General features: G+C 37.6%; 1 protein-coding gene across 3 annotated transcripts in view; it reads left to right on the plus strand.

Annotated features, from left to right (window-relative positions):
• Nucleotides 1-20481, plus strand: part of NALCN (sodium leak channel, non-selective) — a 251379-nt gene that overhangs the window by 143823 nt on the left and 87075 nt on the right. For all 3 annotated transcript variants that reach the window (XM_075712454.1, XM_075712463.1, XM_075712470.1), the window contains 2 exons: nt 5260-5397; nt 9281-9355. In XM_075712454.1, coding sequence (XP_075568569.1) covers nt 5260-5397; nt 9281-9355 — 213 coding nt within the window. The remainder of the gene's footprint in view (nt 1-5259; nt 5398-9280; nt 9356-20481) is intronic.

Below are 20481 nucleotides of genomic sequence, written 5' to 3' on the forward strand. Positions count from 1 at the left end.
GGAGGTGGTGTGAGGTCTGCATCAGCAGAATTTGCTACAATAAATTTTTAGGGCCTTACCGCCAAAGAAGAGCAAACCTAAAATGGCCAGTACTGTCGCTATGGACTTTTTCCATTGTAAATACAGAGAGGACTAGCACACTAATGAAAATGGTGACACTAGAGGCTAGATTTTGAGTTTGTACATTAAAGTGCCTTCTACACTGGAACAGGCAAAACCTAAAATCATTTTGCAAAATGTAAGTGCTTTATAAGAAAGCACAGTGTGGGTTTTGGAACAAGTAGACCTCCTCCTTTCGCTAATGCCTCTAAATTGCATGTTTTCACATGGTTTCCTGACAACAGTCAATAGGCACAAGCTCAGTGTTGCCATGGCTACAAATTTCACCCTTCTTTTGGCCATTGCAACTTCCAAAATGGACTGGGTTTCTCTCTAATACTAAGTATAAAAATATAGATGTTTGCTGTACTGTTTTTAACCGATCCGCCACCTCTGTTTGTGCACGTCTTCTTGGGCTGCACATACTGAGGCAGGAGAAGAACAGAGGGTGGATGGGCCCCCAAAAAGAAGGAATGGGGGGGGTTCTGTTCAAAGGCATCGGTGTAAGATGGCTGCTAAGAAATTTTAAAAATCACCATATGGAAAACAAAACATGTTGTTAGTGTCTCTGACTTCCGTGCCCTGGTTTCTCTGGGGCTTGGGGACATGTGGTGACTACTCCGTGTCTCAAGTTACAAAGCTAGGAATGTTGCTCTTCTTTTAAATGGGTCAAGACAGGATGAAAGCCAGGCCCAACTGATCTCAGCAGCAAAAATCCCCCAGTGTTCAGCAAAAGCAGGACTTCGCTCCTAGGCTTGAGCTTGGAGAAAGCTCAAGTTGTGAAATGTTAGTTCAGCCTAAGCATCATCCATTAAACAAGTTGAACAATGTAGTCTTAATTCTCTGATGCAGTTACAATCTCAGTGCCACTGCCACATTTTTACAGGACAGCTACTCTTCTCTGAGGGTGTTATTGAGTAGTCATGGCTATGTTAGGTGAAAAAGCTGAGTTTACACAGGTAGAACAGATTGCAAGCATTTCACAGCACTGGCCTAAATCCTTGTTAGCTTAAATTGTAGAAGTAATCCCACTGATTGTGGGACTGCTTCCATGAATAAAGCCATTGGGATTTGGTCCATACGATTTTATGGACAAGCAGCAGTTACAAGTCAAGTACCTTATAACTGTAAGTAGTAATTTGTGTGGCACCACCCCTGTAATAGTTGGACAAGATATCAGAACTGGCACTTCCACCGAACCTTTGCCAATCCTCCACTATAAATAAAAAGTAGTTTGACTTCCATCATCAAAACAGCTAATTAAGTAATAGGGCATAAATGCTCAAAGAAATTGACAGTCTTTTCTATAACATAAATTAATTCAGAAAATCACCATTTGCATAAATCTCTAAGTCTCATCTTCACAGATGTTGATTCTGTCAGCTAGCTGCATTTCAAATTAATTTTAAAATAAACAGTGAGAAGTATACCTTTCAACTAAAAATAACTTGCTCCAAAGGAGATTGCTGGGTGCGAAGCACACACTCATTGTGCAGTGCTGTATTTTCTTAAAACTAATGTTTTGTCATATACTGGACTTTAATGTTATAATAAATGTTTACATTATATTGAAAGGCCATTTTATATAACTATATGCTTTATGGGCAGCTGTTTTAGATGGAAGATTAGATTTGTATGATGTTAAAAGAATGTCTTTTCCAAATTAATCTAGTGCTCGTATTAATGAGGGGTCCACAAGATAGTATTGGAGGTGTCTTTCTACCTTGAAGAATTAATTAAAATATATCTTTTTAAAAAGCAATAAACTTTTTAATTTAGTGTGATTCAGAAGAAAGGATACTGCACTGGCTCAATTATCCACTCCCTCAGTTGTTTTTAAAGCCAGCAGTAGGGTGTATTACTTAATGTGGTACCCACCTTCTATTTCAGCAAGGAGTGTCACACCAGTCAGGTATGACCACCACTGGCTCCAGACATGCTCTGAGTGCAGGGAAACAGCATCACCTCCCCCTCACGAAGGCAAGCTGAGAAGCGGTGCTGGGCACAGATGGGGTGCTTGTCTTCTTTGCCCTCAAGCACCACTGGCAGCTATAAAGGAGGCTGAATTTCCTCCTTGTTTCACGCATGGTCCCCTGGCTACAGAAGGCCGCTCCTGAGCTAAAGAACTCAAATATTTCCTTCTCTGCTGGTTTTGCTTAGGGAGAGACGAGGTATTTTGCAGAGCTAGGTAACACTTGTTGGTGTTTTGTTGGGGTTTTTTTGCAGGACCCTTGTAATGTTTTTTTTTAAAGAAAGGTATCACGAGTAAGAGTCCGTAATTTTGTGTGGTGTAAGGAGTCTGCATGTGTGGTTGTGAGGGGGCACTAATTCAGAGGGGTCAGGTCTGGGGCAGGATCTGGCTACAGGTCAGCGGCATGCTAGTTAAGGCCAAGGTTGCTGGCAGGAACATGCAAGTGGAGGGCACTGCAAATTCCAGCCCCTGTATTTGGGCTCTCCTAACACATGGCATAGCAAAGATTCTAGCTGACATAAAGGATGTACAGAAGAGTAGTTGCAAGCAGTTTTCTCTGCTGCTTCTAGTTTATGCTAGCCTTTGTTGTCTGTGGGATCTGTGTGTTCAAAGGAAAGGTTGGGACATTACATTTGGTCAAGATGCTGCTAATGTAGAAATTGAAGTCTTAACTTCATCTCCCAATGTGTGCGATTGCTCACTTGGATGCCTTGATCTGCTCTATGTACACCTTAGCTTCACTTCTTGAGAGTGATTTGGACTTGTAGGCTTATTTTATTAGTGTCATTTAATTCTGAAAAGTATCTGTAAAAACAGCTCTCAAACTCCTTGGTCTTAGCCTTACAGTGTGTTTATGCTTCTCTCTGCTTCAGAGTGCCACAGAACATAGCAGCAATAAAAAACGGAACGCTATTCTGGTGTGGGTTTTTTTGTAAAAGCCAGCAGGTGAATTTTTTACAAAGCCCTTAGCAACTAAATGTTTGGGACCCCCCTAACAGAGTAAAAATGCACAGTTCTTCCTCTGAGCATGATCTAGAGGCAACATGATCCAATTTTTGTACTTCAAAATATGTACTAGTTATAACGGACAGAGGAGAAAAAGCTTTAGTCCTGGGATCCTTATCAGTGGTCAATGAAAGAGGAACAGACACTGAGCTCAAGCACTGGCCTCCTGATACTGATACTGCTTAGTTGTTAATTTTCTTCCTGCTTCCAGCGAACTCTCTCCTAGGCAATCCCTGGGCACTGGCAGGCGAATAGTTCTCTCCAACTGGGCACTCCAAACAGGCAGTGCCTTTTATACAGTGCCTTGCATAACAAGATGCGCCAGATGAGATTTTCCCTGCCTTACTCAGCCCTCCTACACCACCCCAGCAAGCTTTGCACTTGCAGGCCCTTCTTTCAAATTTTAAGCATATAGCATACACCCTTGATTTCACAATACAGAAACACTAGCGTGGCAAGCTATGCCACATCCTTATCATTACTTCAGATAGACGGAACCAGCTCCTTGTCACCAAATATTAATGAAGCTTTATGGCCATAGGGACATCACATAGGGCCAGGAGGAGATGCAGGACCAAGTGCTATATGCATGCACACAGACAGTCTGCTCTAGAGTAAATTGGCCTTAGACCGCACGGTAGAAATCACAGCCTGGAGCGGCCTCCCTTAAGGGTGCGGTTGTAACCCTAAGGGTCCTGTTTGCATTGGGAGAAACTGCTTAGAGAAGACATTGTTTTGTTTGAAAAATTCTGCAAACTTGATAAGGAGCCCAAGCAAAGTACTTGCCCATAGTTAATATTAGTAATAGAAACTTGGAGTGTCCCCCCGCCCCGATTAGTTTTGCTAGCAGCTTTAAAAATTATTTAGAACCCATTTTATTATTTTTCAAGCACATAAGTTTATATATCTACATGTTTTCAGCTTTTCCAGCATGTCTTTGGGCTTAGGGTAAGTTGATGTGAGGGCTCCTTAGGTACTGTTTCCTCATGGATGTGACAAGCAGAGTCCTCTTCTCTTTGTGCCAAGTGCATTATTGTGTTAATCTGCTATTGCTGGGGGTGTCAGGCACACTGAGCATGGACAAATATATCTTTATCACTGTGTCAACGTTTTGAATTTGAGGAATCCTATTATCCAGAAGCTGCATTGTTAATGTCTTCAGTTTCTAAGACTTTTTTGTAATGTATTAAACTTCGGTAAGATACCAGCTTTGATCCTTGCTGTCTGGAAAGACAGTACTTTTGATGTCAGGCAAAAGCAAACAAAATTTGTGCAACGGTTTGGCCTCACTGAGAGATTTAGGACTATCAAGATCCACGCTTGACTTTGATACCGTAGTCAAACTTCAGTGGCTGAGGCAGAGCGCAGTCCTCTGTCTGTGTATGATGTGCATGTCATGCTCACACACTGGTCATGTTGAGTTAGATTCTGGTCTGTGCTGTAGGCTGAAGTTGGGGTTTCAAAGGTCTAAGACATCTGAGTTCTAGGGCTTATCTGGATTCATATATTCCTATCACCAAAGACAGTTGGTTGAAACGTTTCCATTATTCCCTCTATTTTTGACGTGCACCCCTGGTCTGAAGGGATTTGAAAATGTTACAGGAACAGTTCCAAAAGAATGCTATTTACAAAATGTATAAGGAAAAGATCTGACTGAAATGGGTGGAAGAACTGCGACCTTCCCTTGTATTGGTTAGTCTCTTCTGTGGAATGTCTAGAATCTTTCTGCTGTTAAGATAACATAAATGTATGGCCACATTTAATTATAACACTTTATTATAGGTTTATTTATAGAGAGGCAACACTGAAAAATAAGCATAATCACAAAATTACAATATGGTGTAGCATTCAAAACAATGATCTCTGGTGCTCAGCATATTTCTTCTACTTTGTCAGCCCTGGAGAAAATCAAACATTGCTTCATATGGGCTAATGGAGCTAGGACTATGCTTACAAGTTGCAGATTACAGTTCTGCCAAAAGTTAAGGTATTTATTTCTCCTTTAGCTTTGGAATAGCATTTCATCTGACTTTGCAAATTGAAATACCTTTGTTTATTAAGATTTAAAAGACAATCCAAAACAGGTGTTCTGCTCTGCTAAATCAACTTGAGGAATGTGTCTATAAAACCATATTAATATAATTTGTGAATTGTTAATATGTTTGTAATTCTTTTTCTTGCAGGCATTCATGTCAATGTTTCAGATTCTCACACAGGAAGGATGGGTGGATGTCATGGATCAGACACTGAATGCTGTAGGACATATGTGGGCACCAGTAGTTGCCATTTATTTTATACTGTATCATCTTTTTGCTACTCTGGTAAGTTTTGACTTGCATATGTGCTGTGCTTTTCTTTGTTTTGAGTTATTCTCATAGCTCTTTTATTACTTACTTTCCTCAGCTGGTTAAAACCAATTGTGATGCTCATTTTCAGCATAGAGGGCTTTAGGAATAGTTCTTTGATGTGGTAGAATTTACGCTTCAGCCACGTGGAATAAGGTAGTGAGCCTTTGTTTTGGTGTGAGGTGTTGTTCTTCATAAAGATCAAAGTCACACTGCTAGACTAATAATATAATTGTTAACTGTCTTGTACCTTCACAGTTCTGATGATTGCAGAGTGAAGCAAGTGCTTTTATTTATCATGTAGAAATGGTCTGCACAACTTCCATTGCATTCTCTTTGCAACAGTAATTAAAGTGGGAAGTATAAAGCCTCAGGATGCAAACTCTTAACCAGAAATCACTGCTTTCCTGTTGTCGAATGCAAATCAATGCATGGAAAATATATGATATAGTATATCAAGCAATAAAAGGATGAGAATTAATAAAGCAGTTCCTGCATATGAATGACAATGGAGATTATATCTAAATGCATATCTGTATGCATTTCAGATGGGATGATTACAATTTTGTATGGAGAAAGTGGTAAGGGAAACATCTTTTTGAATATTCTATATCAATAAGGGCTTGGTAATGTATTTTGAATACCAACACAGAGAAAATACCACAAGAGGGGAATAACCATTTTAGCCACCCTTAATTTACTCCTACTAATTGCAGTTCATTGCAGTTTTTGATGCACTTATTCATATTTTCACTTTCTTCATTACATTTTCTTTCTTTGCTCAGCTGTCTAGTTATATAAGGTACTAACTGTATTTAAAAAATCTCCATCAGTTACTATCTACTGCTTTTTTACTTTGTTATCTGTCCTGTTTCACTTCTAAAGACTGAATGATCAGAGTGTAATTGTGGGTGCAGCAGGTTCCTTCACATGGGTTGAAATCACAACTACTTTATAAATGGCAGTAAAGGGCATTTGATTCTTTTAGAGCTGCTTAGCCAAATTAAAGTATAAGCCAAATATATGTACATATCAGCAGATATATGGGACATGTAATTTGCTCGCAAGGATCAGAGGAGTCTTTGGGATCTGGAAAAGCAACAGAAGTGATCTCTGAAACTCCTTGGGAAATGGGGATAGAAAGCAAAAGGGAAGTGGGGTTTGGTCATGGATTTGAAAGCAGTTACTGGATAGAGAATCCTATTGCTGTTTTTCTGACTCTTTGCCAAGAACATTTTCTGAACTGGAATCCATTTTTATCTCTTAGATGAGCATTAAGCAAGTCCATAAAGTAAATTAGTGTCAGGTGGCCTCTGTGCTAAAAATTCACACTGTAATTGAGAAGTAACTTAGCTGTAAGAGCAGTTTTAGTATTCTGCTTTAAGTTTCATGTTTTGAAAGAGTCATCTGGGACTTCTCTATTTGTTTACTCAAAGCACTTATTTTGCTAGGAGCGAAGTCACTTTTCCGTACACCATCCTCAGACCTTTTACAGGGAATTTGCATTTAAGTACACAGTCCTTGCATTGCTTCATAAATGTACACATTTCTTCTCAGTCACCTATGCAAATTTTACATGGATGAAGAAACTCTGCTAAGACAACTTTGCAGAATTACCTGGCCTTACAAAGTAGGTAGTTTCTGTTCTAAGGTCTTCCTCAGATCCTGGCAGAGAAAATCTATGTAGGACAGAGTTGTCTGGAGGCAAAAGAAGCTTGAAGAAAGAAAATAACGTGGAATTGGTAAAGGAGCATGAAAACGGTTGGGCTGCTGCTAAAACCAAAATGAAGAGTTCTAAGAATAGACAGCCATCAGTGAATAACAAGAGTGAAGTCAAATGAAGAAACTACTTTCATCAGCCAGAAGAGGGGGGAGGATTAGAATTGAGAAGTGATAATTGCAGGCATTTGGCAAAGCAGACCGTAGAGCCTTGGAAAGAAATGAATAGGTTTCACATTAGAAGGCAAAGAAAAGTTGAAGCTCAAAAAACAAAACCTCTGTTGGAAGCGAGGACTGTTATTAGTTGAGATGGCAGCGGAGGAAGTTAAACAAATAACCAAGTTTGCATTTAACTTTTCTTTTGTGGTACATCGTCTTTGGTTCTTGTTGAAAAAAAGTGAAAAGGGAGTTAATGAAAGTCTTGATGCCTTGACATGTATCTGTGCATGAAGCAGCAAGGCTGTAAGTGGTGATATATTTGATGAGTACTGTACTTCTTTTTAGTGTGGAACTGTACTTCCTTAACTAGTATGCTCTGAGCTGCAGGTAGTGGAGTATCATAGACTGTATAAAGTATATGAAGAATAAAAACACCATAATGTAAAATCCTGACAGAATCATAGCAGAACTGTTCATCAGCAATTAAGGATTGAAGTAGTTTGTGCCAGGGATTATGTATTTTATCAGAATTCTCTCTTGCTTTGCCATTGTGAAGGCCATCTTAACTTGCACTGTTTGTAATAGTTGGATCGTTGAAAGCTGTATGAGGTACTGTTTAAGTATGTGTCATATATAATAAGTCTTTTCTAACGGCTGCAGGAAATTCTACATATTCTAAAGCCAGTTTCCTATTAAAAGAACATTTCTTTTTCTGCACACTGACATCTTATAAAGTTACGGGTTGGAGACCTTCCCGTGTCTTCTGTACCTTTATAGTTCATGGAGGGAAAGGGAATCCTGCTCTGGAACAAGGTCCAGACACCCAGCTCAGATGCAGACATCTGTGTTGGAATAGATGAGTTCCAAACTCCTTGCCTGGTGTACTAAGCTACTTAAATTCCATCTTCCATACACGTGGGGAATAATTTTCCAGGGTGATTGAATGGCAGGTAAACTTACACTTCATTTAGAACAGCGGTGGACAGATATGTCTGCTCTGGTTGTCACTCGGCGGTCCAAGACCACAGAAATATTTTAGCCTGTAACTCTTTTTTAAAAGAGCTTAGATTCCTGCTGGTATCTCTAGGAAACTGGTGCTTGCCTGTAGGAGTCCAGTATGTTTGAGGATATTTGCCTTGAACCTCAGAGACTAAAACCTTGGCAGTTGCTGACAGCTGTAAAGCGATGTTTATACAAATTTACTGCCTTAAGATGTCAGTTGTCTGAGGATATATGCTGAACAGTGGTATCCTCTCTTGCCTACATCCTTGCTCTCCTAGTTCTGTCTCCTTCTCAGCTATGTCACATTTTCAGCTTCTTTGGCCTCTAGTCAGTATCTCTACACAAAGAATATGTAATAATCTGATATACACTTTTTCTTCCCCTGGGATTCTTCCTCCTAGGGGCATATCTACAGAATATTTAATGTATAGTAAACGAAAGTGCATGAATTTCCTTTACTGTGGCTCCCGATGCACGCAAATAATGAGGCAGCTTGCTTTCTTTCAGAGTGGGGTTACCTACTTTGCACAGAAGCACTCTGAGCATTAAACAAGTCCATAAAGTAAATTAGTGTTAGGTGGCCTCTGTGCTAAAAATTCACACCTTAATTGAAAAACACTTTAGCTTTATGAGCTGTTTTAGGATTTGTGTTTCCTTTTTTTAATTATTTATGATTAATTTAATTTTCTTTTCCTGTGAAGTACATTTTGATGGGTATATTGTTAAACATACATAGTGCATTGGTCATAAAACAAAAAATTTTAAAATTCATATAATAATTGTATTATAAGCTAAAAAACAATTTACTACTTGCAAAATGGATAGCAGACATATAGTAGCAGGTGACACTAGTTCAACAGATGTCAAAGGCAAGACTCCCATTTATATCAGTAGGGCCCTCATTTTTCCATGTCATTTCATAGTACTTCTTAAGAAAAATAAGACAAGCTTTAACAAATAATTTGCAATTGTTTTGTAGATTCTACTCAGCTTGTTTGTTGCTGTTATTTTGGACAACCTGGAACTTGATGAAGATCTGAAGAAACTTAAACAAGTAAGAATGTGTTTTTATTGTGCTTGGAGGTAGTTTCAATAAAGCATTACTTTACTGGTGTTTTTATGGTAAAAGATGTGAAACATCTTCATCAAAATGAACTAAACAGTAGAGGTAGAAGAGATTAGCAGTATTCTGTTAGATAGTTGACCATCACACAATATGAGGTAGAAATTGAAGAGATTGTAAGAGAGACTTAGAAATTGGTTTAAATATTTGATGAAAGTCAATTTAGATAGTCATGTATTTAAAATAATTTTAAAGTCATAGCTAGGTCATCTTCCTGCTTATGATCTAGTGAAAGATGTCCCTGCCCATGGCAGGGTGGGTGGACTAGATGATCTTTAAAAGTCCCTTCCTACCCAAACCATTCTGTGAGTCTATATGATACTATATGAGCATGCTGTAGAGCTGCTGCAGGGGAGACTACTAGCAAGGGTCCACAGACAGGAAGCAGTAGAGATGACTAGGATGAATGTGTTAGGTGAGTGCTAAAGACGCTTGGCAAACTTAACTTGCTTGCTTGATTCTCCAGATTTTGGGGACCAAGATTACCAAGAAGTCATTCTCTCATGCTTGAAAACCCAAATGACAATCACATAAAACAAATTAAACTAGAGAGTTCATGTGGCCATTCTGACCTTATGCACAAACCACCAGGAGAGGAAGGTATCTGTAGCTTTTACATAAATATATAGCTGTGCTTTAGTCTGCGCAGAGAGTTGCGAAAAACATCAACATTTGCCTATTTCATGCACAAAATAGCAAACTGAGAGCTTCATATGTGGGAACCTCTTTTGTAATATTTGGGTTATAGCCTTCTTTCACCCATCATTTGCTGGTTTTGTTCATCTTTCAGGTACATCAGCAACTGTTGTAGAATTATGTTCTTTCAAATCTTGAAAAATAATTTAGACAATTTAGTTATTTTACATTGATCTGTTGCATTGAAACTAATGTGCCAAATAACCACTCCCTTGTTTTTCCTTCTATACTATTTTTCTTTTAGTTTTAAAACTAAAGTGATGTGTTCATTCATTTATTTTGTTTATATTCATTGCGTTCATTTTCTACACACTTCTCATTTGTGGATTTAGAGATTGTGTGTTTCATACATGCTCACTGGATATGTGGAAAGTGTCAAACTAATATTGCTTCCCAATCTTCTGTTGCTTCAAGGCACTGACAAATGAGAATATTATATAGTTACTTTAAATTCTCCTTTAAAGAATTCAGTACAGAAATCAATATTGCTTTTGCTCTTGCAGTATTAAATATCAGTATGCATTGAAAACTTTAAATAGGTTAAAAAGGCAGGTACTTTCTGCCACAAAGAAATATAAATACTGGATTTCAGTTGATCAGCTCACATAGATGAAATGAGAAATGTTATAGATGATTTTGGGATGGCCGGACAGTCTTGAGTATGCGAAGTGAGTAGACCAAATCAAGTTTATTCATTTTTCTCCTTACCAGTCTCAAGAGGTAAAAGGATCTGAAATGAAAATGGCTTAGATGTATGGTAAGCAATGTCATATCATACTGATAATCTTACAGGAAAATTTTCATAATGTCTGTGTGAGTTAGCAGCACAAATCAACTTTCTGAAGTGAGCTTAAGATTTGAAATCCTGTGGCTTTTCTGTGGAACTTAGCATCTTTGAATCATAGACCACTTTAAAAGTCGACACCTTTGCTTATGAAATGGCAGCAGCATGACTTTGTGTTTTAGCTGCCCATTCTGCAACTGGTGAACAAGAAGCAATGATGAGAGGCCACCACTTGCAGTGCTTGCCACTGTGTCAGCCTGAAATCTTGTTAGCCTGGAAGGAATCCTGTCTCCGTAATAGGGGTAGAGCACACTCAAGTAAAAGATACAAATAGAATTTTTTTTAAAAGTCCCTCAACTTCATAGCTTTGAGACTGGCAGCAGCGTAACTACCTGAGTGTGGTGCTGGGCCAGAGTAAAACCGCTGCCTGAGTCACCAGACCTTCTAGCTACCATGCAGTGTGGCACCATGATGACATTGATAGCCTCTTTGCATGACTCAGGTGGGATTTAACCAGAGGGCAGCACTTTGCCATTGGACATACCAGTTTGGCTGACTGGCATGATGCTATATGCATTATGACGTATAAAGATGTCTAGGGTGGGTGGTGCTGGTTCACTTGTATTTATGCTTTTGAAATGTTGCTTTGAACAGTAGCCTCTCTTCAAAGACTATTACTCAATACTATTCAATGTATTCTTTTCTGGTATTTTATCCAGACAAATTAATGTTATACAAAGTGTTGCATATTTTAAAAATGCCTAAGGTGAAAGGAGGTGAGAGGCCGGTTCTTGGAGCTGAATTACATGGAATTACTGGAATGACTGAACAACTGATTAAGTGTCTAGAACAGAAGAGGTTTCCTGTGGGGTAAATGTGATGCTATCACAGGCTCACTGCTGATAGTGACTGTGCGCTATTATACTGAAATATTGGTTGTCTTTTATCTCAGAAGATGAAAGCAACGTGTTTTTAATTCAATGATATTTTGAATTGTCCACTAAAAAAATGGACTTTAAGAAGAAGGAAGATTGTGAGGTAATTGTTAGGTTTTAATCAAGAGCATTTCTATAAAGAAATAGATCTGTATTGCTGCACAGGAAAATTTTTGACATGTATAATTAAAAGGTGAATGGTGTTCCAAGGGAGGAATCAAATAATTCAAACTGTTAATGTAAAAGACATTGACTGGTTGAAAATGGTGAAACTGTAATGCTCTCAAAAGTATTTCCATCCTCATGTTTGCATTTTTTCCCTGCCTTTAATGGCTGTAAAGCTTGAGGCCCAGGGCATTTGCAGATGATGAAATATTGAATGTTTTTCAAGGAAGGAAGAAGAATATATTTAGGCCAGAAATCACATCTAGCTAACAGTCCCTTTCGGGATGTGTCCTTCTTAATTATGACTTAATTCCTTTTCTTGAACTTGATAAGAAAAATAATATTACTTATCTTTCAGATTATTGGGAAAAGACTAATTAGTTAGTATTTGCAATGTACTCTAAAATGTAAAATGAAATGTAAACACTTGGTATTCATGTCGGTTCCATAAATGTGTTTAAATATGAATAAATCAAAGCAAAAATACATTAAATGACTAGGAGATTGTAAGTAAGATTTTAAAATAATGTATTTAAAAGCTAGTAAACTTTTAGAATTAAATTTGCCAGTGCAAATTTAGTTAAGGATATACATCATGATTCAGTTTTTAATTACATCATTACATAATATTATTTCCAAAAGTCTGGCCTCATTTAGTGCAAAGAGTAGATAGAGCTCACTTTAATAAGCCACTAGCCAATACTTTTTTTTATTGTACAGTGTGTGATCCCTGTGCATTATTTATTGCACAGTATTCAGGCTTTGCTACGAAGACAAAACTATTAATCTCCTTCCTGACTTTTTTATGGTACCCTTCATAAGTATCTAGAACAAACACAAAACTTGTAAAAGGTAATTTAAGTGATTTACTTAGCACCACAGGCACACATAGAAATAGAATCTGTTTTTTCCAAGACACCATTCAGCTGGCTTCAGATCAGAATCATCCTTTGTATTCATACAGCTGTTCATTCGTAATATGTCTCCCATCCTCTGCCACATGTCTCATCCTCTCATCTGTGTCTGCCATGATAGCTCAAGTCAAGTGAAAAAAGCTTGTGCAATAGCTCATAGTCACCACCTATCTGTGCAATAAACTTGACCCTCTGCAGCAATCCAGACTGACCCTAACACACTACTTAACCTCCAGGTATGAGATTGATCCTGCTCATCTTCCCGTGAGGCCCCTTTCTGTGGTGTTCAGTGCATCAGTTACACGGAGGATATCGATCTTAGGCACAAGAAGACTATCAGCTACAATCTTACCTTCCTTCTCTTTTCTTCCTGCCTTCTCCACCCTCTCCATAAACTGTTGCCCCAAAGTTGAAAAGAAACTGAAAGGATTGCTTTGATTTCTTTTGCCTTTTGTGATAAAGTTTGGACTTTCTTTTTAGAAATTCACCACTCTAACAGATTGTGAAGCATGACTTTCCTTTACAGCAGCTGTGTTAACTTTTCCCATTATATTTTCCATGTATTTGCTAATTCTGTTGTTGCTACATTTCTATCAATTTGCCTAGATAGGAAGTCAGACCAATTAGTTCCTAATTTCCCATGGTGTATCCTGAAGCCCTTTTTTAAAGTTAGTCACATTTGCTGCTTTCCTTTCTCTAGCTACTGAGTTTATTTAGGTGACAAGTTGTTCACTCACCACTGCTAATATGTCAGCGTTGTTATATCTGAGATCCTTTAGAAGTCTTGAGTGAGTGTTACCAGGTCTTGGAGAGTAACAAATTGACCTTGTGTCAGTTATCTTCCAAAAGCTTTTCTCCTGATATTTTTGTTGGAGATTAGTCTTCAGCACGGTTTATGGTTTTCTTTGACCTCCTCTGTGGTCAACACTATTCATTTTGCTTTCTTGCTTTGGTTTTATTTTTCTGAACGCTCTTGGTTAATAGTCTGTTGCTCTTGTAGGCTCTGTGGATCTTGCTGCTTTCTGTATGTTCTTAAAATCTTCCTTATTAGATTTTATTTCTTTAGTCCCTCAAAATCTTTCATGATCTGCTGAATTATTGGTTTTTAAAAGAATTGCCAGAATTTATGCTTTTTTCTCTATTCTTTGCTTAGCATATGGCTTCCCTTTCTGAAACATATCCATTTACTTTTAAAAGCCCTCTTTGCACTCCAGTTGACATTACTAGCCTTTTTGACCTTCTTGAAGTTTTTCTGTAGGAGGTAGATGTATTCTGTGCTTCTAAAACAGGATAGTTAAAGTTACTCCATACACCCCCCCTCCCAGTTTCTGTCATTTGGATGTTCCTTTAAATTTCTTTTCAAAAGCTTTATGATTTTATGTAATTCTTTTTTTAATTTAAATTTAACGTAGTAGATGGTTTTGACCTTTTACTTGTAAAAAAAATTCTGAATTTAAGAGCATTTTTATCACTGTTACAGAATAACTTTTTGATATTTATGTCATGAACTAGATCTTGCTCAGTACTAAACCATGAGGTGCTTCTTCACTTAGGTGCTCTCTGACTATATAGTTCAGTAAAGAGTTACTTATGAGTAAAAAGTTAATCTTTTCTGTCTACCCTTTCCTAAATATACATGAGGGTAAAAAAAGGCTTCCCACTATCATTACTGTTTGTCTTCAGGCCTTTAATACTACTTTGCATATTGAAGTTACTTTCTAATCCTCATCTACATGTATGCAGAATATTTCTTCCAGTTAGGCACACAGTTTCAATACAGAGGGATCGTACTCTGTTTGTATATGCATTTACCTTATTCACTTTATTGACTGTAGATTTTCTGTAACAAATAGCACCGGTCTCACTGGTGCAGCATACTGTCAGTCTGGGTAATACGTTGCCTGATTCTGCATATTCTGATTGTGTAGGTTCCTACTGCTTGTTATTTCTACCAAGTTTCTGAGATGTCTTTTGTGTCAACAATGTGTTTTTTTTAACAGGAATTGTAGTTCAATCATTATTTTTTAGGGTTCTACTATTAGTATAAAAGCCTGTATATGTGTTCTTGTGTAGTTTTAAGTCCCCTCCTTGACATGGCTTTATTTCTTATGTTTTTCTGTTTCCTATCAGAATTTTGTAAACTTTTAGGTTTCCCATAGCCTCATTCTGTACAGAGAAACTCACTTTTACCTTGTTGATTATTCAATTTTGGGCTTACTCTACTGTTTTAGTACCTGCTCCCTGAAATAGCTTTTGCAGCCAATGAAGTTCATTTGAAATGTTACAGAGTTTTAAACACCTGGGTAGAATTCATCCCACTTCACTAATACATTACAAAGTTGTAGATGCAGTTTGAAATATTCATGCAGGTTTCCTTCTCTAGGCGTTGAAGATAAGTGGATAGTTTTGGAGGGCAATTTTTAGAGAGGTATGTTTTCTTTGTAGGGCAGCTACAAGAAAATTTGAAGCCAACCATGAGATTATACTCAAGCTGTCCAAGCTGTATGAATTATCTTTCCTTCATCTGCAGCATAGTTTCTAGCTTACAGCAATGACACCTGTATGACACTACTTCTCAAGTACATATCCCAGCTTCCCTTGTACCATACAAATTGGATACCTTCTAAGCTTACACAATTTAAGAAGAAAGATTTTCTTGTGGAATAATGACAAAAAGATAGAAAAAAAAAGGTAGGGATAAATGATTGTTTTTCATAATAGAGGAAAGGTGCCAGTAGAATTCCATGGTGATCCTGGCTGGGACCTGTGCTGCTCAGTATTCGTAAGTTAGCTAGAAAATAGGGTGGATAGTGAGGTGACAGATTTTGCTGATGTTGCAAAGTAAAGGCATGCAAAATTAAAGCTGACTGTGAAGTATTCATATTTTGTGTCTGAGAAATAAAATGTCATATGAAATGTAATGTCAATAAATACACAGAGAAGCCTACTAAATACATGAATGTAGGCTTTAAGTAAGTTATCACCAGTCCAGAATGATTTTTGAGTCATTGTAGATATTTTCTATCATGCCAGTTCAGTGCTTACCAAAAGAGAAGGCAAACACATTGTGAAAAATTATTAGAGAAAATTGTTAAACGGAAGTGAAAACATTCCGGTTCTGCCATATACATCCAAGATGCTTCCATGTCTTGAATACTGCATACAGGTAAGATCACACCATCTTTTTAACAATAAGATGTAATAAACCTAGAACAGGTACAGAATAGGATAATGAGGATGATCTTCAGCTTGTAAATTGAGGTGACTGAGGAGGAGACTAAGACAGAGTTACATGAAATTGCAAGACGTGAGAAGTTGAATAGAAGACTATTTTACTTCTTCCACCATAAGAAAATGAGAGAGCAGTCAATCAAATCAAATTGGTTCAGTTTTAAGACAAATTAATGCAATTAAAATCCTGTAAGGGCTGATAGCTTAGCTGTAGCTTTCAGCCCCAGACATTGTCAAAGCTAGGAAAGCATGCGGGAAGTATAATTGCTCTGTATTTGATCTGTTCTTACACTTATTTCTCAGACACCTTCTGCTGGTCCTTGTCAGTGAGAGGGTACTGGTGAAAAGGACCTTTGATCTAATCCAGTGCACTCATTCTTATGCCCCTAATGTTCCATAATCTGAATGGGATTTCCGAAGCAATTTGCAAATAGCATAAGGAGGAACTAAATTAATGGAGCCCATTGGTGGCTAAAACCATTGTTGCCACCACTTTACTGAGTTGTGTTTCCACAAGGGAAAGAGCAAGCATCTCAAGCATCCCTGAGTATAAGCAGTAGCCTAACTTCCTTGGCCATGTAATCTTACTTCTGTAATCCTATTTCCTGGAACACCACTGTTAAAATATATGTAATTTTAACAGTATTAAAATATAAAATGTTCTTGATTTGCCTTATGCTTATGATAACAACACCAGTTTACCTCACTAACTTTGGAGGGTTTATATTACAGCTTATATTAGACAAGATTATTGTGTTCCTATTTTACAACTGGAGAATCAAAGCTGAAGAATTGACATCTCTGGGTTCATACATAAATTCCCAGTATGGTGAGGAATCAGACAAAGTCTGTTCTAATGCTTAGGCCCCTTAAGTCAATCAGGAGCATCCATCAACTTTAAACTGTTGAAATCTTACATAAGCATAGTTCTGCTGCTTCAAAGGAATATTCCCTTAAGGAAGATCATATTTCTGTCATATCTCACGTGTGCTGTCTGTGCTCGCTAGTGCACACTCACAACATGAGTACAGACGGCATTCAGTACTAAAAATATTTTCCCAATATATGCCTTACTACCTAGCAACAGAAATTCTTGGAGGAGTAAACAAAAGTATGCAGTAGGGACATTATTCTTCTAATTTAATGAAATTCTTACTCTCACCAGTGAAGGCACTTGTCAGATGTACATGCTCTTTTCCCTCCAGTTCTGCTCCAAACCATGAAATATATACAAGATTTTTTTCCCCCTGAATCCATATCAAAGCAGCAAATACAGGAAGCTGCAGAGGTATATATACCTACTTACAGCATATGCATTTTAAAAAAGGTCCTGCCTTTAGAATTACCTTATTTTGCCTCTGTGCTTTTAAAAATAACGGATGTTTACCATGTTCATTTTCTCTTTTTTTAATTCTCACTTTTAACTATTTTATGTTGAAAACAGAAACTTTCGTAAACAAAGAAGCTTGGAGATAACGATAGCTTCTTTGCTGGTTTTGTCTGTTGAGATAGATTCTTGTTTTCGACAATGGTTAATGTCTGAACAGCTCAATTTGATGCCTGTGGTTCAAGGTTGGGTTATGAAATGCTTAGAAGCTTTCCAAAAAAGAGGCAGTTCAAAAAACATTAACGGTCTTGACAGGACTTTGATAACAAAAGCATAACAGCAACATACCAGCAAAAGCATAACTATTAGGCAATCTGATAAGAAGGAGCAATTGGAGTAGAAGAAAGTTAATGGGGAGTTGGGTGCCATCAAAAGTGGCAGAACTATCATGGAATCTAGTTCTATAATACTCTTCTTTTTTTTGGTGGTGGTGATGGGGGCAGGGGGAGGTCTATACTGGGATCCACTACCACCTGATTGTCCAGAACTGCAGCAGCAGGGTACAGATGTCTTTGAAAAGAATTTAAAAAGTATTCACTTTTAGGTGTTAATCCCTCTGGTCTTAAAATCTACCCTGCTTTTTCTGGTTTTGTTGTCAGGGAAACAGAGCAATTAACACTTCTTTTTTTCTCACTAAGCAGTTACTTTTACTTCTTCACTACTCAGTACTTAGGTTAGAAGATCCCTGATTTATAATGAAACTTTTGGACCCCTACTATCTAAAGGGAGAGTATCTCATGTTTTCTTAACATTGTTCAAGATAATTCTTGCACAAATATTCTAAATATGAATTTGACACTGTTCCCCTTTCATGCAAGAATACATAAGTGAAATTTTGGTTAATGTCAGTCAAGACAAAGCAAGTTAGTCTCTAAAGAGATTGTGCTGAGTCCTTCTACATTTTTCTCTAAAGTAGAATGAGTTTGAATAGAAGATTCAAATCAGACATTTATATTAAGTAGAATAAAATATTATTTCAGTGTTGCAGGACTGATCACCCTAGCATCCTGTTGATTTTAGAAGGGTCACAGATACTCAGTTGCTTATAGAGTTGGAATTTTTATTAAACTAAGGAAGTACTCACATGCCAAACAATCCAAACTTACATCCCCAGAGCAAACATAAAATTGCCTTTCTGTGATTGCTGTAGTGTTCAGGTTTTTTATCTGTAAGCTGGAGAGAAGCAGCACAATTTGTACCTTTGATCTTAAATTCATGTGCAATCAGTTGTTGATCATGCAATTATTATTTTGATGCAGTGAAAAAATATTTCCAGTGTCTGTGCTTTGCATATGTAACTCAGAGCAATTTGATTCACATTTTTAATCCATGTAAAAGAAATCTCCCCGGAATAAAACACTTCATGCACTTAGAAAAATGCAGTTATTTTTAAGAAAGAAGAAAGAGTATCTTCTGACATACACTGTAAAAAAAAATTCATGAGAATTCTGTGTGCTTACGCAGTAAGTTTTAATGCTTTTGTAGGTAACCCAACACTTCCAAAACAGAAGTTTAAAAGCAACTATCCTCAAGTTTTGGAACAATTATATACGAGGGAAAAAATGCTCATTCTTTTAGATAAAGATTGGAATTTTCTGAAGTGTCAAAGGATAGGATTCATGTCACCTTTTTAGCCATGCAGAAAGTTAGACATGTAGTCTAAGCTACATCTGCTCTTGCCTGTAGTCATAGTTACCCTCCAGAGAATGATTCATCCCATCCAAGTTGGGTGCTTTCTTCTGTTACAGAGGAAGTCTAGACAACCAATTAGGCAGAATGCCTGGTTTTCAATGAATAAAGTTAAATTACATGAATCTCCAACTTCAATAAATTAAGAACCCATGTTTCATTAACATTTAATCATATGGGTGCTTTTACATTACTGAGGCCCAAAATCACGGTCTGTAATGCTAGGCATTTTACTAAAGTTCCTAGGTTGCGATCCTAATTTCAGTTAGGGACTTAGATGATAATGGCAAGAAAGAAGTCAACACTCAAAGCTGGTCATCTCTCTTCGCTCACAGCAGAGAACAAACTCCTCATTTGTGAACTTAGGTTCATAAAATAGCAGGTCCCTGGCATTGGCACTTCAGTTAGTTTTCTAAAGATGCATTGCACGAATCCAACAGGATCTTTGTAGAGGTTCCCAACTTCCACCTGTGTTGGCTTAGAAGGACATACAGGCCCTGACTCACTTGTGGAGCAAAAGGCACACTCAGAGGAAAAGCAGCATGGTCTGTGTGAAACCAGACATTCACTATTTGCTGTGGGAATATGTCAGAAATGAGGCTTTCGCACGTTTTAATGTATCCTACAAAGTTTTTGTAGTTATGTTTGGTCTTAAAAGACGAAGATACAAATAATTGCTTCCCCAGAAAATAAGGCTCTCACTGCACTGCCAATGATGTTGAGGATATCCATCCTATATTCCCTGCAATGATATGTTAACCAGTGTTGCTGCATCAATATCAAGATACTGGTAATTCTTTTTTTTAATTTACTGTGGTGCTCCAGTATTCTTCTTACCAATATGCTAGGCACCTTTCTCCCCTCAGCCATCATCATTATGGTTCCCATTTTCTCAGCTACTGGTTCTTTTTCATAGAATCATAGAATCATTTAGGTTGGAAAAGACCTTTAAGATCATCCAGTCCAACCGTTACCCTAACATTACCAAGTCCACCACTAAACCAATTAAGGGTAGAGTAGCAACCCCATGCCTCCTGGCTTGGTGGCTGGATCATTTATAATGAAAGTAAAAACTAGGAATCATTAAGATTGGAAAGGACCTCTAAGATCATCATATCATCTTTTCTTTCATATCCAGACACAGTTAGTGCAGTCTTTTGTTTACATTAGATCATGCATTTGTTACTGTCTGTAGCCACTTCCCCATGATCATTGTCAAAGGAATTTACCCATCCTGCCCCCCATTGTTAGAAATT

This window comes from Pelecanus crispus, chromosome 1 (assembly GCF_030463565.1).
Source record: "Pelecanus crispus isolate bPelCri1 chromosome 1, bPelCri1.pri, whole genome shotgun sequence".
Taxonomy (NCBI): Eukaryota; Metazoa; Chordata; class Aves; order Pelecaniformes; family Pelecanidae; genus Pelecanus; species Pelecanus crispus.